Here is a 24,321-nt window from a genome sequence, read left to right on the forward strand (position 1 = left end):
CTTGCTATCAAAGGGTGGTCCTTAGACCAGCATTATCATCTCCTGGAAGCTTGCTAGGAAAACAGGATCACAGACACCCCAGGCCCGCCACCCCCGACCTACTGAATCAGAACCTGCACTTTCCCGAGGCCCCAGGTGACGTGCAGGTGGGTTAAAGTCTGAGAAGCACTGTCTATACTATTATAGATCAGAGTCATCAGGGGACAAAGAGGAAAGGCACCCCTCCCCCATGAAGTAAAATCATCTCCAGATGCCCTGGAACTACCACCTGCATCCCTCTTTGGCACATCTGTGAGTGACAACGGAATTACATGGAGTCTGACAAAGAAGCTTCAACAAACTGGGGTAAGAGGGCACAAATGCTCCAAATGGGATCATCCTATTTCTCAGAACCACCTGGAGAACCTTTAGAAGAAATCACTGTCTTTTAAAAACAGTCCTGCAAGGCCAAACCATCCCCAACTACCTCGGGGCAGAAAAACTACACCTGTCTGGATCTGAAACATTGCATTGGACAACTGACTACTGAATGAAAACCCAAGGCTCCACGCCGCCAAAGCCACGGTGACCTGTGGCCCTCCTCACCTGTGAGGCTGAAGCCGTTCTCCCAGCCTGGTTTTTCTAAAGCAAAGAGCCAGCCAAACAGGCCTCCGATCGGCGTGAGTGGGAGAAGGGCCTGGGCGGCGGGCTGCGGGATGTGGCCGATGGCCAGGTAGGCTCTGCCGTCGTCACCCACCACATAAGCGTGCAGGTCCGCGTCGGTGAAGTGCACGGGCGTGTGGCCCACGCGGAGGTGCCCACTCACCTTCCCATTGACTCGATGCGGTGTCCCTGAGAGACAGCAAACCCTGTCAGCCTTGACCGTCATCCACATGCACAGATAAAACTATCCCACTGACAACTCCCCACACTCCACTTTCAGCCCTTTTCACGACTCCCTAACCCACCCGCTACCCATCGAGGTACGAAACAGACCTGCCTTTGATCTCACTTCTCCCATCCTCCCTCTCTCCTGTCCACTTGCACCCTAAGGAGCTAGCCAAAAGGGAGGAAACATTTCTGTTTCATCCTCAAGTTGGGAAATCAGCCCAAACGTGTTCATTCCTCAAACGTTTACGGAGCACCTGCAAGTTGCTTGGGCTTTGATTCAAGCAGTAGAGAGACAGGTCCATAAACAGAGCTCACGGTGGCAGCTGGAAACAGCAAGCGACAGACACAGACCCAGAGCAGCCCCCGCCCCAATCAAGCCAGCACCCCTCACCTTTGGGCAGACAGTGCTTCCCGTTCCCGTAAAAGCTGGACTGGCAGTGGCAGCAGAAGCCCGTGGCATAGTCAGTGCAGAAGGCGTGCCGGGAACAGCGCTCGTGGTTGTGTTCGCAGGTCTCCTTGTTGGCAGCGTTGTACTTGAAGACTGAAAGTAAAACAAACTTGCATGTAAAGGACTAAGTGATTCCAGTATCATGGTTGCCAAGGCTCATCACGGACACAGCATCTGCTCCATAAAATCCACTTAGATTGTAATAAACAAATGGGGGTTTGATGATTAAGAGACGGAAATGACATTCAACTCAGGGGAATTAACTTGCTTTGTCTTCTGGCAAGAAGTACTGCCGACTACTCCCATCTGGTCTCTCTGCAGAGCTGGTAAGCGAGGCTGAGACTGCGCCCCTCGGTGCAGTGACAGGAAAGCCAACTAGGAAGTACGTGTTAGGTTGAACTGCCATTTTCTGGGTCAAAAATGGCCAAAGGTCAGCAATTTTATACAGTTCAAACTAATATTAATGAGCTCCCGAGAGGAATACCAAAGAGAGAAACTAACGAACACGGTCTTATGTCCAACCATTCTTTTACTTTTGGTAACCCTGAACTTGAAGAGAATATAACCTATAGCTTGTCTTACTTCCCAGAAAAAAAATTTTTTTTCTGAAAGAGAAGAAGGGCATTGAAGAAAGAACACACATACACACACACACCCTAAAGAAAGTGTATAGGAGGCAAGTGGAGATGGAGGGGAAGGAAACAGGGAGCCCAGCTGCGAAAGGCTCTGTGCCTTTGCAGGGTTTCTCGTGGTGGGTGTGGCCCGAGCCAGATGTCAGGGCAGCAGCGGAGAGCCTGGCCATAGTCACCATTCTCTAGGAAGCCACGTGGACCTGGGTAAGCTCAGTGCTCCAGTAGCTGTTCCTTCCAGCTCTCGCTTATTCTGCCCATTAAAAAAAGAAAGAGAATCATTTGTGCTACCAAGAAACAAAGGAACTGGAGCAGATGCTATTGTCCTTGAACGGAATGGCCAAGGAATTGGGGGTTGCTGACAGATAAGAGAAAGCTTTGTCCGGGACACGGGGGATGATCCCAATCCCAAGCACGGCCACCAGGAGGCAAAGTGGCTGTGCACACCTCTGCACCCCCCGGAGCAGGAGTTGGGTGGAGACTCCAGGAGCTGACTGAGCAAAGATGGCACAAAACTCTAGTGCTGGACTCCAGTGCTGTTGTGAGGTGCCGGCTCCCGAGGGAGACAGATAAACTGCCCTTGGGAAAACCTGGGTGGCAGTTGTGTTCCACATCTAGGTCTGAAAAGGAGGAAATGGGAAGGGAAAGAAGAAATGGGAAGATCAGTACTTACCCAGTACTCCGGGGAGAACAGAAAACAAACCAACGTTGAGGCAGGATGGGAATGTAGCACCATAGAAGTAACAACGGAGCCAGCGTCAACTTGTATCAGCAAGTGAGACTATAACAAAGTGAACCTTGAAAGAGTGCCTAATATATGCCAGGTACTATTCTACGAACTTTATTAACTCTTTTAATTTGCACAAGAGCAGGGACTTTTTTAATCCCTGTTTTGCAGGTAAACAAGCTGGGCACAGATTAAGGTGACTCTCCTGAAGTCACACAGGCAGTAGGTGGTGGAGTTGGGATCTGAACCTACGAAGTCTGGCTCCAGATTCTTAACAGCTGCACTCAACCACCCTCCAGCAGAGCCCAAGGACATCGATCACGAGAGCCAGGCAAAGGATCTGCTCAGCTGACTGCGGTTAATCAACACAGGCTTCGGACAGTCAGGTTTGAGTCCTACTTTATAAATCAGGCTTAGTGGGAGAAGATAGCAGAGATTGTCCAGATGGCGGTCACAGCTGACAGAAAAGCACAGGTAGGAGAACTGAGTAGCAGCAGTAGTATTAACTTCTGGACAGTATTTGACTGCTGCTTACAGATTCTTGAGAAAGAAGTGAGCTGAGGGTTGGCAGGACAGACGATCTTGACTCAAGTGGAATATCTGACTGGGAACAGAGTGAGAGCGAAGTCGGTGACTCAAGATTTGGTACCAGGCCTACACGGCTGAGAAATTCCAGCTTGATAAAAATAGAAAATTAGGCATCACCATGAACACTTTTTTCCCTTTTTTTTTTTTTCGGTATGCGGGCCTCTCACTGTTGTGGCCTCTCCCGTTGCGGAGCACAGGCTCCGGACGCACAGGCTCAGCGGCCATGGCTCACGGGCCCAGCTGCTCCACGGCATGTGAGATCTTCCCGGACGGGGGCACGAACCCGTGTCCCCTGCATCGGCAGGCGGACTCTCAACCACTGCGCCACCAGGGAAGCCCCCATGAACACTTTTTAAAACAGGAAAGTGACACAAAACTCAAGGCAGAAAAACAGAATGGATAATAAAGAAGATTATAAGAGGTTGCTGTGAGAAAACGATGTATCATTATCTATACCATTGGTTTGATGAGGGGGGAAAAATTCCAGTCTGAGTAAAAATAAATGAATGTAACTTGTCAAAATCTTGGATTTCTCCAGCTCTGAAAAGTCACACGTATTAAGAAGTGGCCTCTGGGGCTTCCCTGGTGGCGCAGTGGTTGAGAGTCTGCCTGCCGATGCAGGGGACACGGGGTCGTGCCCCGGTCCGGGAAGATCCCACATGCCGCAGAACGGCTGGGCCCGTGAGCCATGGCCGCTGAGCCTGCGCGTCCGGAGCCTGTGCTCCACAACGGGAGAGGCCACAACAGTGAGAGGCCCGCATACCGCAAAAAAGAAAAAAAAAAAAAAAAAAAAAGAAGTGGCCCCTGGAGGGACTGGCAGAGTTGTGAGTGTGTTCATGGCATCGGCTGTCATCAGGACTCTCCCTCGAGAAACACAAGCAGGGGCAGCAGAGGGTCCCAAGCTCTGACGTCCGACAGCAGCCTGACTCAGGTGTCTCTGCAGAAACCACAGAATTGCACCATGTCTGTTTCCTCCTCTCCAAAATCAGGATGACACCCCTTCTCACACCTCATTGCCAGAAATCACGTTATTTCTTAGTGTACTTCTGAGCACCAAGGTAAAAAGGCAATCTGATGCAGGACTAAAAGGTAGTCATTTTCAGGAAATTCAGGTAAAAATAAAACCACATTAACACTGTTCTGTCCTCAGATTAAAGAAATGATGGGTTTGTATTGTGTTCCCTCTATTTGTTGTTTTGTGAAGGCTTGTTCTTCCACCCGATCCTTCTTCTAAGAGAGGATTATGAAACAGGGAGAGGTGAGCTGGAGGAGGACTACAGATGTGTTGAGTTGGGTTAATTGAACTAAAATACTAGGAGGAGGCATAGCTTTTCTATGGGTAAAAAGAGGCTCAGCAGTGCAGCCAGCAACTTACAAATGCAACTGTGACAAAGTTTATAAGTTCATGGACACACAGACCGCACATTTCTAACAAAAAGTAACAGGGCCCCATGAAAGGCTATTATGAGACAAACTATAATTACGATGGGTTAAATTAACTATTGGTAAGCTGGCTTGGGGATCTTTTTCAGCTGTGTGTGTGGGGGGGAGGGGAAAGCTGCATGCCCAGGATGGGACTTACTGAGCCAAGAACACAAGCTCAGCCTTCCAGCCCACGCCAGTCACACTGGGGAAAGATGGGTGCACTTCTAGACAGAGGAACACACAGAGGGATCCCTTTTCCGTGCCTGCCTTCACATGCAGACGTGCACATGTAACACTGACAATGTGCACATGTAACACTGACAATGTCAGCTTAGATGAAAGGTAAATGCCTGTTACAATTTTCTTTCATTCTTTCAGTAATTCAAACAAATACTTACCGAGCACTCCCTGTGGGCCCGGCACTGGACTAGGAATTAGGGATACAGCTGAGAAGAGACAAAAATTCCTGTCCTGGAGCTTACATTCCCCCCTTTAGGCAGCAGTCAACAGACAGGTCAATTATTCAGTACGGCGGATGGTGTCAAGAACTGTGCAGAAGCTTAAATCGGGGCGGAACAAGAGGGCTGGAGACGGAAGGTGACTTTGCTTCTTTTAAATGACACAGCCACGGAGGGCCTGGGGAGAGGATGAGCTTTGGGCAGAGGCCTGGAGGAGGAGAGGATGAGTGGGGGCAAGAGCTCCCGTCAGGCTGGCGGGGTACGTGGGGAGGACCGGAGCAGGGAGACAGGAGAAGGCGGGAGAGGTACTCCTGGCCCGTTCTCACCTGTCAGGCCTCACAGGTCAAGGGAAGGATTTAGGCTTTAGTCTGAGGGAGGGGGGGACGCTGCTGGGGAGCAGAAGAGTGACACGGTCTGACTTACGGGAACCTCAGGAATGAGCCGGTGCCTTGAGAGGAGGAGGTCCTGGTGGAGAGGATGAGAAGGGACCAAATCTGGAGTACTTTGAAGGTGGAGCTGCCAGGGTTTGCTGATGAATCGGATGGAGGGAGAGAAGCGGAGAAGGAGTCGGGGGAGGGTAGAGAGAGGGAAGGAGAGCAGGGTGGGGAGGACGAGAGGAGAAAGAGAGGGGTCCACAGGGATGTTCGTTTCCTGGCGTGGGAATGGAAGGCTGGAGGCGCCATTTACTGGAGCAGGTTTGTGGCAGAGGAGTTCTGGCAACGTCTCTGAGGCATCTGGGAAGCCTCACCCCGCCCCCTGACAGGGACTTATACCCTCAGCACGGCACTACTTAACCATTCAGAGGGACAGCTGCGTTCCTCCCTATGGATTCTGGGAACCACTGCATCAGAATCACCTGGGATGCCAGTTAAAAATGCAAATTCCCAGGGTACACCTTAGACCTACCAATGCAGACTCTCGATGGGCGGATCCCACAAGTCTGTACCTTAGCCACTCCTGGGGTGACTCTTATGTCCAGTGGCAACAGTGTTCAGGATATTTGCAAACTTTCCATTTCTGAGCCAGAGAATGCTGATTAATGTAGTGAATGAATTTCACCTGACCAACTAGCTCCTGGGGTGGCTGGGATTTCAGGGAATGCTCTAGCATTCATTCCTGGCCTGGCTGAGAAGCGGAACGCTGTGCTTATGGCCCACTTAGGCCAAACCCCCAAGCGGGGCACGTGAAGATCCTTAGTGGAGGCAACTGGGAGCCCAGGAGCCATTTCCCTTCCCTGATGAAGGGGGAGAACAGGACCTAAAAATGGGACCCCACGTGTGGCTCTCTAAGCAGGGAAGAAAAGCCAGACTTCTGGCCAACGTGACCTCTCAAATTTCTATGGGAACTGCAGGTAGATTCAAAGATGCTGAATTCCGTGAAGGTGGGGAATCCGTGTCTAAATCCCAGCTGGATGAGATGTTCAGTGAGCAGATGCAAAAAACAAAGTGGCACTTTTTCTTTTTCTGTGGTCATTTCTATGCCTCTGTACCTCACAGTTTTGAATGTGTTTTCACACACTTCTTCCTATTCTGGCGAGGAGGTGGTATCCCCTCTTTACAGATGACACCAGTGAGGCCCACAAAGATTATATGATCTTCTGGCTCTAAATTCCACGTTCCTTCCATTACACCAGCAGTACTCAAGTGTGATGGGCTTCAGAATCACCAGGGGACCTGGTTTAAAAAGGCAGATTCTGGGGACTTCCCTGGTGGCCCAGTGGGTAAGACTCCTCCCTCCCAATGCAGGGAGCTTGGGCTCCATCCCCACTCAGGGAACTAGATCCCGCATGCGTGCCGCAGCTAAGAGTTTACATGCCGCAACTGAAGATCCCGTGTGCCCCAACTAAGACCCGGCGCAGCCTAAATAAATAAATATTAAAAAAATAAATAAAAAGGCAGATTCTGGGTCAGAAGGTGGAGGAAGGGTGTGGAATCAGCATTTTAAACCACGGCCACGGGAGAAATAGCCACAAGTGGACTAGAGCCAAACTTTGAGAAATATAGTTTTCATTCCACAGATTCCTCTCTCCTGAATTTTACCCACTGGGGCAGGCTGTCTTCCAGACCCTCCGGGGACCCACGCTCTGCCTGGCAGCTCCTGTCACAGAGAGTCAAAAACGATAGGGACAAGTCTGCTGGTAGCTCAGGCCCAGCAGGAGGGGGGAGGCCAGCCAGGTTTGAATAAGCTCAGTTTGCAGCAGCTTTGTTAACTGAGGTTAGACCGTTGCTAAAGGAAACTTCACGTGAGGATTTTTAAAATCTCATTTCTTTTTTCCAGTTAATGCTTTTCACTCTTCTCCTATCCTTAACAGAAAGAACAATGGGGTAGGGCTAGGGGGCTATGTAAGGGAAAAGAAGCAAAGGTGCTGCCAGGGTACTTGAGACTTGTCCTAATTGGGAGTTTTTCACACAAATGGAAAACTCCTGTGCACTTGTTCTGACCCACCCTTCAGTCTTCATTTCTCCAGAAACACTTAAGCACTCGTCTTCTGCCCTGGCCCGGCCACGTGGAAGGCCAGCAGGCTCCACGGAGCAGACCGGGTTCATGCAAACGGGGACGGAGGGCTTCCTGCGCAGGGCTGCCCCTGGCAGCTGAGCTGTCTTTTACTTTTAACAGCTCTTCCTGTTACCTCAAGAAAAAGGACTTACATTTTCACTACAGGACAGATTTTTCTTAGGTTTCCCACCTCACAGGATGATAGACGAATAAGAAAAACCACATCCAACTAACCACATCCAACTTTATAATGAAAAACAGTGGTATGCTATTCCCTCCAGTTTTCGTCTGTTTTGGGGGTATGTGTGTGGTACATAGTGAAGCTCATTGGGCAAACAGTTATTAGGACCCTGTTTTTCTGTGGGGGGGAGGGTTACATCCACCATCGTGAGACTAGCAGGCTCTCCCATGCAGGTGTCTTCACAGGTATGGGGGTCCTCTTGTTCACAGTCCCTCAGCAACCTGGGGGTGCACCTAGGAGAGGGGCTTTTGTGCCTGGAAGGCTGGGCTGGGCAGCAGAGCCTGTTCGAATTCATCCCAGGGTAGAAGCTGCTTGAGCAACACATTCCTGAGGTCTCTCCCAAGGCCAGAAGTAGAGTTGGACCAGAAGCTACAGGGAAATCCCTGTTCACACCCTGGGCCTGCCCTGCGTGAATGCTGTCTAAGTAGAATCAACAGGATCCCACGGTGGAGTGAGAACATCTGAGGTCTCTGAAAGGCAGGTGTCCCTCCCCCTTTCTAATTCATCATGCAGACTGAGGTCACATTAAGCTTCCCATTACATCACCTGGGCAGGTTTAAAAATCTCTACGACCCCTGTGAATCAAGCTTGTCCTGCTGCCCACAACACTGGCAGTCTCTGGTCCTAGGCGTCTGGAGCCTCAATGGCAGCTGCCTCTCACATCCCCTGCCCCCAACTCACTCACTCACTCCCTCTCCATTTCCACCTCACCACCTCCACTCCTGTCACTCCTCTGTCCAGAATATGCCCCACTTTCTCCCTCTCTAAACTGAGACTCCGACCCCACGGCCTGGCTCAAGCCTCCCTCCTCCATGAAGACTTCCCTGATGGCACCACACGTGAATCTGCCCTGCGCTGTGCTACCTGACAGCTTGCTCTAATCTTCCGTGGCTTCGCTGCTGTACTGGTCTGCCTCTTATGCAGACAAATCACTCAGTATTTTCAGCCTTCAATTTCCTTCTTTGTACTGTGAGAAGGATAATAGTACCTACCCCACAGGGCAATTCTGAGGATTAACCGTGCTAGTGCAATCCAAGCAAAGTTTCCTCTCAGAGTCTGAGTGGACATTTGATAAATGCCAGTGAAAACTTCCACTAGTGCCCCGGTCAGAGAAGGGCACATGGCAGGTGCTCAGGTAACTTTTGGTTTGACAACAATCTTCCAGAGCTGCTTGGAGAAGTAAGACCCCTGAGACAGAGAAAGCTTGTGCATCCAATTTACTGCCAGTTCTGTGGTCTATGAAAGCAGAACAAAGCAAATAATATGCTCGAGGCTAGAACTAGAGTGAAACTGGGACATTCTTGCCTGGTGTGGACATGATCTAAAAAGAATCTAGATTTCTCAATAAAAGGTCTATAAAAAGAGTCCCTAAGAGGGAAAAAATTGTTTTTAAAGAGAAGGGAGAGATATTTGGGGGAGGGCTTTAAATTTTAATTTCCTGGTTTACTGACTACTATGAAGCTTCAAGGGGAAACTAAAATTTATTGGGCACGGTGCTTCCATGCCCAATTTTAATTCTCACAACTCTTTGATGAGGTCTACGTTATCTCCACTTTATAGCTGAAGAAAATGAGAGTCAAACAGAGAAATTGTCTTATCCCAAACCACATGGCAGAGCTGGGAATCAAGCTCAAGTCCATCAAACACCAAAATCCACACTCCTTCACTGCATCAGTAGGAAAAGCTGAGCAAGATGGCTTGAGGCTGGACAGTTAGCAGGCTCTCTTTGGTGTGAGTCTCTGCCACCCTGCCCACTGGCTTTCCCAGAGGGAGTCCACTTTTGCCTAATGGACCTCTGGGATGCCAATGTTTTGCTTGAAAAAACAAAGTTCACTGCCAAGAAATACCAAGTAATTAACAATTGCATGGTTCTATACAGTCAGCTCCCCGGTATCTCCGCAGATTCAAGGAACGGCAGATCCTGTGCAACGTTAAGGATCTGCAGTTAGGGGAACCTGCAGTTGAGGGGCCCGAGGATGCAGAACCGTGGATACGGAGGGCTGACTAAGGGGCTTGAGCATCCAAAGATTTTGGTATCTGTGGGGGGATCCTGGAACAAATTCCCCATGGATACCGAGTCTTCCTAAAGCCTGAGGTGAAACCAAAGGTTCACCTATTTTTCCCTTTCTGCTTTCAAGTTTTAAAGCTTTCCCTGTCTGCTAATATGGTGGTTGATTTTTTTTCTTCGAGTTTCAAAAACTTCTAGTTAGATTTATTTTCCTAAATGTTTCATTGTATTAATCAGCTGTTTCGAAGGCATTTTGCCATTTCTAAGATGTCAGTGGTAGACGTCATCCAGAAGCTGATAAATATCATAGTTCGTGCCCCGTGAGGGTTCTGGCTGCTGCCTGTTTTTCTCTATGGCCAGTTCCCTAGACCCCTACAGCTATTCGAGCTTATCCAGCCCCTCACAGTTCAAAGCAGGATGTGCAGCCCCTTCTTCTTAACCCTTTAACAACTCACTCCAGGGATCTGCTTTCTAATATTCCAAGCTTTTCCCGGAGCAGGGAATCACAACCCACAAATGAAAAGACCACATAGGAGCACGTCTTTACCTCAAAATCTCTGTGATCAAAGTGTCTTTGATACTTGGCTTTACATTTTGTTTAGATATATGGCACTTGTGCTGAAAATTCAGGAGACTATCAGAAGGGTGTGAAGGTTCTGAAGCCTTCCAATAAACTTCACATCTTCAACATGAGAGAAACGTGGTCCTTAGGCACAAATTAAGGCATAAGTATTTAACAAGCCCGCTCTTCATCCTCTACTACCCCACCCCCATTCCCACTGCTTTAAAGCCTCTATAATTAGTAACAGCAGCCAGCATTTATTAAGATCCAACTAGTACAGACGTTAGCCTAAGAACTTCGTGATCTCTTTTAATTCTCTCGACAAATTTAGGAGAAACTGGAGGCTTGGGCGCTACATAAAGTGTCACCCAGACAGCGTGACAGCCAGGATTCAACCTACACCAACGTTCTCCCTGTAATCATTACACAATGCTGCCTCAGTCACAAAACAGTTTCACCTCTCCTGAAAGAAGGGCTTCTTCAAGCAAATTCTTGCAGATCAGGACCACAGCAGAACCACCTGGAAGACCCTCTGCTAGGTCAACCTGTTTTACCATAAAAAGTATGGGAAACAGAAAAGGTGAAGGAAAAAAACAAAGGTCCTAAAGAACGCTTTCACCTCTGACCTCTCTCCTCCTGTCAGAGGTCAGATGAGCAGTCCCTGGAACAAATGGGATGAATCCGTGGCCAGTTTCCCATTCAGGTGTTTACATCCCTGACTGGGAAGAAAGAGCTGACATGACAAGTCTCGCCTTCAATAGAAGGTGACATGGGCTCCGTGTCTGTATTAATTAACCGTCACCTCCCCTGGGCATTTCTCTGCTGGCCCCTCGCTCTGGTCAGTGAGTCATGAAATGAGGGCAAGGCTCGGGGGAGCTGACTAGCACAGCTGCACAGCCGTGAACCAGAAATGACAAGACACAGGTGGTTTGCAGTTTTCTCTCCCCAGGGCTCCCCTCTCCCACAGCCCACCGCCGTGTCTCTAAGCGAGGGGAGCACCGGGGTCATCCCATCACAGAGGAAGAATCTGGAATGTTCATCCGAGCCAGCACAACTCGCTGCTTGAAACTAAAGCCTGAAGCCCTCCATTATCGTAATGTGTGTGAAGCCTCAAAACGCTTTACCTTTGCTGAACTTTCAAACTGAAATAACTTCATTCCACGTGAGAGCACAGCTGGCACGAGCAACCCCGGTTCTTCCCCACGGGATTCATGGGGCCCATTTTAAAAATAAGTAAATAAATAAATTAATAAATAAAACATTAGTAATGGTCAAGAGATTCCAAACAGAATCTGCCTGCCAAGATTTCTTTGGCAAAGGAAAGATACTCTATCTCCTGAAACAATGGGTTTTAGAAATCAGTCCCAAGCTTCTTTTTGCGAAACGCTTCCTCAACTCGCTTGAGAGAAAATTCATGACTCTCTGGAAGATCAGCATTTTTTTCAATGAATTCTTAGTACCCAGGGTTCAAACCCACTTACCCTCAGTGTTGGAACTGATGTCGTCCTCCACTCCGACCACTTGCCTCCTGCGACCCAGGGGTGGAGCGTGATCCGGCCCGGGGTAATTTGCAAGAACGGCCTCTCCTCCTGGATGGGCTGGAGGAACATCCCTGTCTGCAGGCTGTGCCCGTCCATCTGGGTAGGGAGGCGGGGCTTGCTGGGAAGGATCCAGTGAATCTCCAGTCTCTGGTGGGGCAGGGACTGTGGTCCCTGGCTGTTCAGAAGACTCAACTCGGCCTTTTAAATCCGGGGCATCTATCTCCCCCTGAGGTTTCACCTCTTTGGTTTGAGGGTTCAAGGTGGCAGAGTCTGTTTCAGGCCCATCCCTAGATGTTGGACGTGGCAAAGGGGAAGCCAGGTCAGAATCTGGCGGAGAGATCGCACCTCCTAACGGCCTCGAATCAGCTTTCGAGTGGAAGGAAACATCGACTGTGCTGTGGCCATTCGATGCTTCCTCTGGCTCAGCAGCGTGGGGGTATTCGACGTCCTCCTCGTTCTCATCATAATAATCCAAGTTGTCCTCAGTGTAGTCACCCTCCAGGGCCGCAGCACGGCTAAAGGAATGTCCCAGGGGAGCTGAAGGGTTGGCTTTGGAAAGGTCTCCTCCAACTGTCGCTGGCCTGACATTGTCCAATGGGGAGGTGCTGCCGATATGAAAAGCCCACACTCCAGGAATCCCCAGGTTGCTGTGTCTAAACAAAAAGGAAACAGGACTTTGTCACAGAAGTGTCCATCCACCACCTTCCCACAAAGGCGAGCGATTTATTTTAAAACTGAAAGACTATTAAGATCAGATTCAGAGTTTTCACTGGCAGGAAACCCAAATAAAACCAAACTTACACGGTAACTAAAGATTATACTGGAATTTTGATGTAAACTACCTCTTATTTAACAATGGGTTTCAAAGGCCATGTGTCTACCGAATGCCAGACCCTCAAATCAGAATTCTGCTCTACATGTTTTATGCCAGACCCTCAAATCAGAATTGCCAGACCCTCAAATCAGAATTCTGCTCTACATGTTTTATCTAAATGGCTATTTGAAAACAAATAGGGAATGTGGGAGTATTTTATCCTTCCTCTACTTTTTTTTTTTTTTTTGCGGTACGCGGGCCTCTCACTGTTGTGGTCTCTCGTTGCGGAGCACAGGCTCCGGACGCGCAGGCTCAGCGGCCATGGCTCACGGGCCCAGCCGCTCCGCAGCATGTGGGATCTTCCCAGACCGGGGCACGAACCCGTGTCCCCTGCATCAGCAGGTGGACTCTCAACCACTGAGCCACCAGGGAAGCCCCCTTCCTCTACTTTTAACAAACTCAAGAACACATATGCTTAAACATTTTTGCCAAACCCTTAAACAACATTTTTTATTTGAGAGTTAGTTACATGCCCAGTGTTTAACATTCTTCAACACAACTTGCAAGGTAGGGGCAGTGATCATGACCAATTTTTCAGAGGAGAAAACAGGTTTAGAGAGATTAATCGTCTTAAGGTTGCACAATTAATAACTGACAGAGCTTGGACTTGAACTTAGCACTACGTAGCACCAAAGCCCATGTTCTGAACATCCACATTACGTCAGAAAACTAATACACTAGTCAGTCCACATCCTAATTATCTTACTCCACATTACAGAATGTTAGAGACAATTTGCGGTTTAGTCACACGGATTAATCAATCAACTAATTCACAGAGACTGGTGAACCCATGTCAAAAAATTCAAAGAAATAGAAATGCCTAAGTCTCAAAACTGTTGAGCAAATGTAGAACAAAGTTAAGGGGAAAATAAGAAAGCAAGTTAATCAAACTGCCAACAGGTCACAGGTGAGAGGTATCCAGAAATCTGGAGCCAGGGAGCTCACGCGTTTCCCCCACTAGAAAAGAACACGGGCTCCATTCAGCCTTCCAAATATCCCAGCGATCCATTATTTTAGTCAGTGATACATTCCAAAGAGGATAACCCCATACACAATTTCAAAAAAATAAGAAAACACCTGAAGGAACAAAGGGTCTGGCTGGCTTGAATACACCCATTTCTGTACTCTCTGGCATATGGCCCAAACACCAGGCTCTAAGTCTCTCATGCTGTGGGATTTCCCCAAAAATCAGTCCATGAGAAGGAAAACAACAGGAAATTCATTGAGTCATATAAGGACAAGAGACTTTTGCTCATTTGGGTTGGTACTCATCATATTCATGTGGATTTCTACAGCAATAATATTTTTAACACAATTCCAAGAATCAATCAGTCAATCCCCACCCCCTTGCATATTGCTGTTGTTGCCACTGCTGCTGTTGTAATTAGTTCAGGGAAACAGGAGCATAGAAAGCAAAACTGTGATCCTTTGTGCAGTATGCTATGTAGACTTGGTAGGTTCTAAGAATTAATGCCGGTGCTTTTTGGCAAGCAAGCAAGGAGCGCTAAAGGAGGTAAGAGAGAACTCTGAACATCTGAGGATGTTGAGTTTATTATCGCATCAAAGGTGTGGCAGCTGTGAAATTTCTTCTTGAAGTCAGAAACAGAAAACTATAAAAGCTTAAAAGAGTAGGAAAATACAAATTATGACAGATAAAAGCTAAATAAAATAATCTTCTAATTAAATATAAATCACTACCCTGGCTTTTGTCATTGTGCATGATGAGAAAGTAGCCAGTTTGAGTTTATCCTAAAATCCAAGGTCATTTGGAAAGCTTAGTGACAGAAAGAACTTTATTTCCTAGAAAGGAAAACAAGGCTACAAAATGAGATGACGGTGCCTTCCTCCCTGGGTTGTTAGGAGGATTAAGTTAGAAAATCACATAAAATGTTCAGCATGGGGCCCTGCATGTAATAAGTACTTAGTAACTACTGTCTTCCAGGAGATAGAAAAGTATAATCTCAAAAAATACAAATGTGTACATTCATGTTTAAATGTGCAGAAGAAGAGTTATGACAAACACACTATGAATTATATAATTTATGACCTCTGAGCTTATAATTATGAGACAAATTTGAGGAAGACAACAATTCCACTGACTAGGAGAATAACTTTATTTTTTAGAGATGCATACTGAAGCATTGAGGAGTGAATGGCATGCTGTGTGTCACTTACTTTAAATTACTTATGCAAAAAAGAAAAAAAATGATGAAGATGGCAAAATGTCAACAGCCTGTAAATCTAGATGATTCCCTCCACTTTTCTGCATATTTTTGAAATTTTAACTAATGAATGCTGGAGAGGGTGTGGAGAAAAAGGAACCCTCCTATACTGTTGGTGGGAATGTAAATTGATAACAGCCACTATGGAAAACAGCATGGAGGTTCCTTAAAAAACTAAAAATAGAGTTACCATATGATCCTGCAATCCCACTCACTCCTGGGCATATATTCGGAGAAAACTATAATTCAAAAAGATACATGCACCCCAATGTTCATTGCAGCACTGTTTACAATAGCCAAGACATTGAACCAACATAAATGTCCATTGACAGATGAATGGATAAAGAAGATGTGGTACATATATACAATGGAATACTACTCAACCATAAAAAAGAATGAAATAATGCCATTTGCAGCAACATGGATGGACCTAGAGATTATCATACTAAGTGAAGTAAGCCAGGCAGAGAAAGACAAATATCACATGGTATCACTTATATATGGAATCTTTTTAAAAAAAAGATACAACTAAACTTATTTACAAAACAGAAACAGACCCACAGACATAGAAAACAAACTTATGGTTACCAAAGGGGAAAGGCGGGGAGGGATAAATTAGGAGTTTGAGATTAACATATACACACTACTATATATAAAATAGATAACCAATAAGGACCTATGGAATGGCACAGGGAACTATATTCAGTATCTTGTAATACCCTATAATGGCAAAGAATTTGAAAAAAAAAAATCTGAATCACTTTGCTGAACACCTGAAACTAATACAACACTGTAAATCAACTATACTTCAATAAAACACAGACACACACACACCAGATAAATAAATAAATAAATATATAAATAAATGTAAAATAGAAGATTAAATTGAGGAACATTTCTATAATTTGGAGGTAGAGAAGGCCTTTCTAAGAATAATACCAAGACCTGAAATCATAAAGGAAAAGGACAATAATTTTGACAACCCTAAACTTATACCTTCTAGATCATAACTAACTTTAAAGATGAACAACTAGATAAAAATATTCACAGCATTTGAGAGGAAATATCTTTACTAGGTTTTTTCTTATTTGTTAAAGGTCTTTGTAAACACCTCAATAGAAAATAGCAAAGAAATGGCTATTAACCATAGGAAAAGGTGTGCAGTTTTACTAGTAATCAAAGAAATTAGAGTGAAAATATGAACATTTTACACCTATCAGATTCACAAATACTAGAAAGACTAGAAGCTTGTAGGAAACAGACACTGTTGATCACAGCCCTCCTTACTGGTGAGAATGTAAGTCGGTGCAGGGTTTCTGAAAGGCAGTTGGTTAGCATACATTAAAATGTTACACTGCATATATCCCTTCTCAGCAATTCTACTTTCAAGAATTTATCTTTAAGACAAATGAGCATCTGAGCAATGTGTATTATTTTGTTTACTGAAACAATAATTATAAAAGGAAAAACGAGAAATAAGTTAAATGTTCATCAATAAGTTATTGTCTTAATAACAGGCTATATATGATGCCATGTTTGATAGCATTCAAATAATAATATAACAGATATCTTACTGAAAGACACCCATAGACAGTAAATGGGAAGATGCCATATGTATAACAAAAGGACCATTTTGGTTTTGAAAAAGGTTTTGCATAAACCTAAAATTCTGGAATGACTGTTAATAATGGTTATCACTTGAAGTAGTGAGAATGGGTAATTTTTACTTTTATTTCACGTTTCTCGGCATTGTTTGTACTTTATTTTAGTTTTTATACTAAGTACAGATTCTACTAAAGAAAACTTCCTCTGACGGTCATTTTGGCCCCATATCTTCCACTTTCAATCAAGCAACTCAGAGGTTTCTATGAAGCATGAAAGATAAAGATGAGGTAGGCATGGAGGGAGGTAAATGGAAGTGGTATTTGTGTGTACGTGTGTACGTGTGTGTCTGTGTGTGCGTGCGTGTGTCTGTGTGAGTTCTTAGAGGCCGTTATGGCTATGGTGGGGGGAACACGTCTGCTTTTTCCCTCCGGCTTTTCGGCCCTCACTGCCTCCTGTACCCTGAGGAGGTGTTAGTACTTACTCCCATGCTCTGGAACTGTTGTTTGTCCATCTACTCTAGGAGAGTGCAGGTTGCTTGCGTGCAGGGCCTGGGCCTTAGACATCTTTCTCTTTCCAGCTCTTGGCCCATGGTGAGCTCTCGATAATGTCTGAGAGGCAGAGAACCTGTGGGCTCCAGAGTAGAAGAGGAGGGTGGAACCAGGGGAGAGGGAACAAGGAGCTAAGTTTTCTCCAGAGTGAAGACTAAAAGGCAACCTTGCTGGAGCTCAAAAGATGTCCGACATGAGTCATGAGAAGGGGAAAGTAGGCCAGGATTCAGCATAAAATAAGTAGTTCAGAGCTCCAGACTTGTGGTTGAATTTTGGCTTTGCCACTTCATAACTTTGAGATTATAGGCAATTTAACTTCCCTAAGCTCATGTGTCACATTGAGAAAAGAGAAGAACTTACCCCCTGAGATTCTTGTTGAGTTTTAATTAAGAGAACTTCTGGAAAGTGTGTAGCACAATGTTGGCATACAGTAAGCTCTCAATAAATGTCAGCTCTGAGTAACCCTATTTGGTTGTAGGGCCTGCTCTCTGGTCTCTGAGTAAAGCAGATGGCATGCAAAAGTGTAAGATGTTCCAGTACCCAGGACTCATGTAACGAAACTTAGAGGCGTCAAAGGAGGCCAGGTAACCAATGTATTCTGTCTGCCTTCTAGACCAGTATTCAGGGAAGGGATAAAAGCAGAGATTTTTTTTTAGAGCCTGGAAATTATTAAATATCAACAGGTGCCAACCCAGCTACTGGGCACGATGTGGACGAGCAGAGTGAGCTTATGTGATGGGACTAAGGAATGTGCTTGGCCCCAGGCATTGCATGGAAAACCCTCAGGACGATTTCAGATAATGAAGCTACTGAGAAATCCTGAGGCTTCCAAAAATCTACCAATCTGTTTGTTTGGTTTTCCTTTTTTTTTCCCAAATTACACTACTCTTGACATTTTTTTTTTTTACATCTTTATTGGAGTATAATTGCTTTACAATGGTGTGTTAGTTTCTGCTTTATAACAAAGTGAATCAGTTATACATATACATATGTTCCCATATCTCTTCCCTCTGGCGTCTCCCTCCCTCCCACCCTCCCTGTTCCACCCCTCTAGGTGGTCACAAAGCACTGAGCTGATCTCCCTGTGCCATGCGGCTGCTTCCCACTAGCTATTTTACGTTTGGTACTGTATATATGTCCATGCCACTCTCTCGCTTTGTCACAGCTTACCCTTCCCCTTCCTATCTGTCCAAAAGACTAACTCACAATGTCTCCAGCTGTGAAAGGATTAACCTGGAAAAACCTCAACCTGGGCAGTTGTATTACTGAGTATTTTTATGCGGTTCCAAGGGCAATGTTTTCCATGGCAAGCCTCAGTGGCTGTGCTCACACGCTCACACAGACACACACACACACACACACACAGAGAGTTCTGTTTCTGGTATCTATAGCCAATAGGGCAGGAAAAATAAAGGACCGTTTATATTTTGGTCAATGTGCTCCTCCCAGGGTCTAGCCTAGTTCCTGGTTTTGATCTGATCCCTTACTTAGAAACCACGGAGATGATATTTAATGGGTAGGGCCACTCAAGTTTAGGTAGCTCCTAAGGGTCTTTACATTCCAACAGGAAAGGGCGTAAGCCCTATGTTACTTACTGGTAGAGATTTTTCACAGACTGTTCAGTGCTAGTCAAGCTGAAATATGGTCCCTCTCTCTTCAGGTCATCGACCTCCCCTCTGCAGAAGCCCACCCTGGCTGGAAGCTCGAGCTGGACATTGTAAGATTCTTTGGGGCGGGTTCCAAAGAACTGAAGGCCATTGGCAGGATAAAGAAAGAGGGCGTAGGTGTCAGACTTATCAGATGCCAAAACTGCTTGGAAAGTATTCAGCTGTGAAAAAAAAAAAAGAAAATATTCTTAATAAAACAAACAAAAAACAAACAAAAAAAAACCCCAAAGCATTATAAAATGCAAAGGGTTGTCCCCCTTCTCAGGATTTCTCTAAATTGTTTTTACACATAATATTCTTTTAAATTTCCTCTCCAAGTTATAAACATAATTACATCAGCTATATTATTGTTATAATCATCTTTTATCAATTTAGATTAATAGTTGAAACATGCATAGGTAAAAAAAACACTGGTTAAAAAAATCAAACTATTTTTTAAGGTTTCAAACTTCTTTCATCCAAACTTCTTTCAGAGCTGAGAGCAAGTAGCAAAATTAACTTGTACATTCCCACAGCCACTGCCCTAGTTTTCTGCCCTGGGCACTCATCTGGATCATTCATTCACTCATTCATTCAATCATTCACTTATTTACTGAATGCCCATTATGGGCAGGGGTGGTATGAGGCACTGGCTGATCAAAAGGTCTCCTTACTGTTCCCAAAGCCTTACTCTCTATTCTCTTCCATCCACCTTTTTTTTTTAATATATAAATTTATTTTATTTATTTATTTTTGGCTGTGTTGGGTCTTCGTTGCTGCACACAGGCTTTCTCTAGTTGAGGCGAGCGGGGGCTACTCTTTGTTGGAGTGTGCGGGCTTCTCATTGCAGTGGCTTCTCTTGTTGCATGCAGAGCATGGACTCTAGGCACATGGGCTTCAGTAGTTGTGGTGCATGGGCTTAGTTGCTCCGTGGCATGTGGGATCTTCCTGGACCAGGGCTCGAACCCATGTCCCCTGCATTGGTAGGCAGATTCTTAACCACTGCACCACCAGGGAAGCCCCGATCTACCTTTTGACACCAGCACCAGAGTTACCCTACCCTTATTTCTCAGATGAGGAAACAAAGACATAGGGGCTAAGAGATCTGCCTAAGGTCAGGCTACTAGTATGCGGTGGCAGGCCGGCCAGGGTCCCTGCCCTGCACCACCAGGCTGTGCCAACCACTCCTTGGCCGGCCATCTCAGGTGATTTATAAGCTGCAAACTCTCTTCTCAGGCTCAGATCCCCTGCACCTCCACCAGATTATTTAATATTGCCCATTTGCCCTATGTACTTTGATGCTTCTGCACATTTGCTCACGTTTTCCCGTGCATGGGAACACTCCTGACCTTCTAATGCTGCCCCTCTGAGGAGTTTGGCGATTCCCTGTAGATTTATTGTTGTTCTCTGACCCTCTGCAGTATCTTAGTGTTTCAAGTTAGCACTCACCTCATTTTGCCTGGTTAGCTGCTTACATGTTTGTAAACTCAGTTCGTTAATTCATTTGTACATTACTTCAAACAGCCAGGTGCCTATTAAGCACTCAACAGTATGCTTGGCGCAAAGAGGCCAAGGAACAAAGGACACAGCCGCTGCCCAGGACAGTCTCAGAGCTTAGGACAGAGAAGCAGCCACGGCTGGGATTCTAGGAGAATTGCTGGAGGAGGTAGTGGAGGCCAGAGAGGAGGGCGTGGGCCCAACACCTTAAGGGCTGGGGTGGGGAGGCGTTGCAGAGGCCGCCTGTGAACATTAATAAACACTGCAGAAGCCAAAGCAGACCAGAAAGAGAGGCCAGGAGCCTGAGTTAGCCACAGACTCAGCACCCAGGTCCTTATAGAACCACTCCTTAAGGTTTGACATACTCTCGTATTTTCAACAAGACACATTTTTGCCTTTACCTACATCCAGCTATCTCCCCCCACCCAAATGATCAGTTAATGGTGCTTGAGTATCTTAAAAAAGATGTTGTATTAAGGTCTCTGAGAACACCTCTCACTAAATCCCACTCCTTTTACAATTTAGCAGGCAGCAGGGGAGGTATTTATAAATACCATCACTTCCTAAATAATGGGGCTCCTAGAAACGTTATTTACTGATAAGTAGCACGGTTTCCCCATTTTGCTAGACAGACAAAATTAGGCAGAGAGAAGCACATCACATTTTACTAAATGAAATAGCAAACAAGAGGCATGGGTCTGCATTTTGTTCTGTCCTGGGTCCTTCCCCATACGGTGGTCAAGCTCTTTCCTAGTGTTGATTCTTCTTTCCTATGTTTAATTTCAAAGTACAGTTTTGAGGGTTTGCTTACAAGACAAAGAAATTCAGGTGTTAAAATGCTTTTCCAGAAAAAAACCAAAATACTATCTAAACTTTCTTTTAGATCTCCAACACAGAAAAGGTCACCTTGCTTGGCTTGGGTTTTTGCTTTTCTTTCTTTCTTTCTTTAAGTTCAGAAACTTAATGATGGGGGGCAGGGGCAGTGTTCATATATTTGTTACTGTTGTCGCTGTTGATCGCTTCATCCGGAAAGCCTGACTTTTCCAAAAACAAAAGGCAAGGGATGTTTTCTAGAATTTCCCAAAGCTCGGAAGCCATAACTTCTGCCAAATGTAAACAAAGGCTGTCCTGTATCATGTCTATACAGAGTATATGCTATTCACTACATCATCGATGAATGGAGATTCAATAACTTCAATTTTACTTTAGTCCCAATAAAGTTCAACTAGAGAAAGAAAGGTACTTAAGGAAGAAGGCAGATTCTGTTTTAAAAAGCAAAGCTTTCAAAGTTCCTGGCATTGATTGCCCACAATAAATGTCAGATAGGAGGAATCCTGGGTCTAAGTCTAGAGAAATTCTATAAGATAAGGAGGTCCCATAGATTGTGAAGGAATTGAAGGGGATGGGAGGGGAGGGAAAAAGTAAACAGAGCTGTGCAGGGGAGAGTCTGGCTTTTTACTGTGGGGTCTGGGTATATAGCACTTGATTTTATTCATTCTTTCAGCCAGTCAACAAGTTCATTTCAATGAAAATTTATTCAATGTCTTTTATATGCCATCCTGAGACAAGCACTTATTACAGGTGGCAAGCATTTATTTAATCTACTTGTCTCCACCGAAATAGGCAAATACAAGCATTTTAAATAGAATATAGGATCCCAGAGACTGGCCAAAGAAGTTTGGCTGTTTAAAAACCACCCGCATACCAAATGATCACTTTTAAAGTTCTCTCCGTTCCACAAAATTCTACATCTAATCGCTAAAGTGCCCTCTTCGTGATGTCCTGCAGGGCTCCTCCCCCAGGAGCATGCCTTGACAGGCTTCCAGACCGGAAAGGTCTTCACATTCCTGGAGAAAAGTCTTCGCAAGAACCCCACATGCTCTGTCCCTGAAGGGAAAGCCTCAGATGGGCTGCCAAACCCCACAAAAGGGTCACCAGTTCCCAACTCCCTCAGTATCCCAGGGAGGAGAGAGGGGGCGCCATGGGAAGGGGAACAGGGCCAGTGCTGCAGAGCTTCAAGATCTGCCATCCTGTTATCAGAAGGAGAGAAAAGCCAGAGCCCTCGGCAGAAATCAGGCAGCACTGGGCTCTCCCTCCCAGGTGTGGGACATTGCTAATCAGTGTTGACGTGATGCTTGGCAGAGCCAGGCTGATAAATAGGAAACATGCCCCTCAAGGAGCTCCTGATTTTTTGCAACTGATTTAATTAATTTCAGCCATCTGGCCAAAAAATCACAACAGTGCCATCCATGTCCCAAAGGGGCTTGCCTAGGGTGGTTTACAAAAACTACAATGAAAATTAAGAAGTAGGGTGTCTCCTACACATGTCACAAAGTTCTCTTCCCTGTCTTCTCTAGGGTCACATGCTGTCTACAGTCATAGCATCGTTGACTTCTGGCCTCCAGTGTTTGGTGTGAACAGTAATCTCCATTCCTTAGTACATTTCTCCATCTCCCATTACCTATAGGTCACTGTCATATGCAAGATTTTCCCACGTTCATTTTTTTCTTCCCTAAATCCTACAGATCCTGCCAAAAATTCAAAAATAAATGCTCAGCACTATCACATTACTAATATTATAACCTTCCTGACACTTAGTCTTTAGCAAAACTTCAGCATTTCTTTAACCAATTTCCATATATGTCTCTGTTCTCTATGTCTGCATAGCTACATCTCAGACAGAGGCTAAACTCTTTCAGGTAGACTGTAGACCTCCCCTCTTCTGGACCTCCGCTTCAGAGCTCAAAGAGCTACAACAATGTCCTGCTTTTACCTCTCATTTTCTCCCTGGATCCACCCCTCTCTGTCAATGACTATCATTCCTTGAAACAAGTCAGCATGCCTCACTCCCCATGGTGAAGCCTCCACTGGGAAGTCTTCTGCTCATCTTATGTTACTGCCCCACACCTGCCTTCACCCATTTCTCCAGCCTCAGCTGTCTTGGCCTCTCCCAGGACACACCCGAGGCCAGAACAATCTCCTGCTGCCCCATTCTCAATATCCATTCTTTCAGCCCAACTTAATACAGGCCAACAATGCATTCCCTGTACCACACAGATCTATGTAGCCCAGTTCCCTATCCCCCTTCATCCTTCAAACAACAACAAAACAACAGTCTCACCTACCCCGCCCCCGAAAAAAAAAACACAGCTAAAGGAAACATATGGGCAGTATGTCTCCTGCCCGTAAGTTCTTTGAAGGTCAATACTGTGACTTTGCTCTGTGAAGTACCTATGACAGTTCAAGGAGTCTCAGATTGAGTGAGTTGATAAACACCATTTGGTGATATGTTTTTTTTTTTTTTTTTTTTTTTTTTTTTTTTTTTTTTTTTTTTTTTTTTGCGGTATGTGGGCCTCTCACTGTTGTGGCCTCTCCCGTTGCGGAGCACAGGCTCCGGACGCGCAGACTCAGCGGCCATGGCTCACGGGCCCAGCCGCTCCGCGGCATGTGGGATCTTCCCAGACCGGGGCACGAACCCGTTTCCCCTGCATCGGCAGGCGGACTCTCAACCACTGCGCCACCAGGGAAGCCCTGGTGATATGTTTTTAGATGCAGTAACACCTTGACATTCCTGCAATATCAGGTACCACATCCTGTCACACCCACCACAAACATCCATGGCGAGAAAGGGCAACATCTGAAATAGTTTTAAATGGTAAAGATGTCATTCCTCTGATATCTTCAAGTTTCCAGTAACTCTGCAACATGAAGTTAGTATGCCAAGGTTTAAGAAGGCCATGTAGAATTCACACAGTCCTTCAAGCAAAGTAGATTATTGCTTGCCAAAATCTATCTCCAAAGAACTATTAAAACGAGAACTCATGTCACAGAGCTCTTCAAAGTATTCAGAAGAAACTTCAATGTGGGTAATTAAAGAAACATCCTCTCTCCAAACAGAATATCTCCTTTCTAAATGAAACAAATTCTGAAGCCAAC

General features: G+C 45.6%; 1 protein-coding gene across 2 annotated transcripts in view; it reads right to left on the reverse strand.

Annotated features, from left to right (window-relative positions):
• The window catches only part of NID2 (nidogen 2), a 78,541-nt gene that overhangs the window by 48,499 nt on the left and 5,721 nt on the right, over nucleotides 1–24,321 (reverse strand). For both annotated transcript variants that reach the window (XM_081229077.1, XM_081229076.1), the window contains exons 3-6: nucleotides 18,838–19,070; nucleotides 11,934–12,646; nucleotides 1,262–1,411; nucleotides 586–831 (exon numbers count right to left, since the gene is read on the reverse strand). In XM_081229077.1, coding sequence (XP_081085203.1) covers nucleotides 586–831; nucleotides 1,262–1,411; nucleotides 11,934–12,646; nucleotides 18,838–19,070 — 1,342 coding nt within the window. The remainder of the gene's footprint in view (nucleotides 1–585; nucleotides 832–1,261; nucleotides 1,412–11,933; nucleotides 12,647–18,837; nucleotides 19,071–24,321) is intronic.

The sequence above is a fragment of the Mesoplodon bidens genome, assembly GCF_964165515.1.
Source record: "Mesoplodon bidens genome assembly, chromosome: 3".
NCBI lineage: Eukaryota > Metazoa > Chordata > Mammalia > Artiodactyla > Ziphiidae > Mesoplodon > Mesoplodon bidens.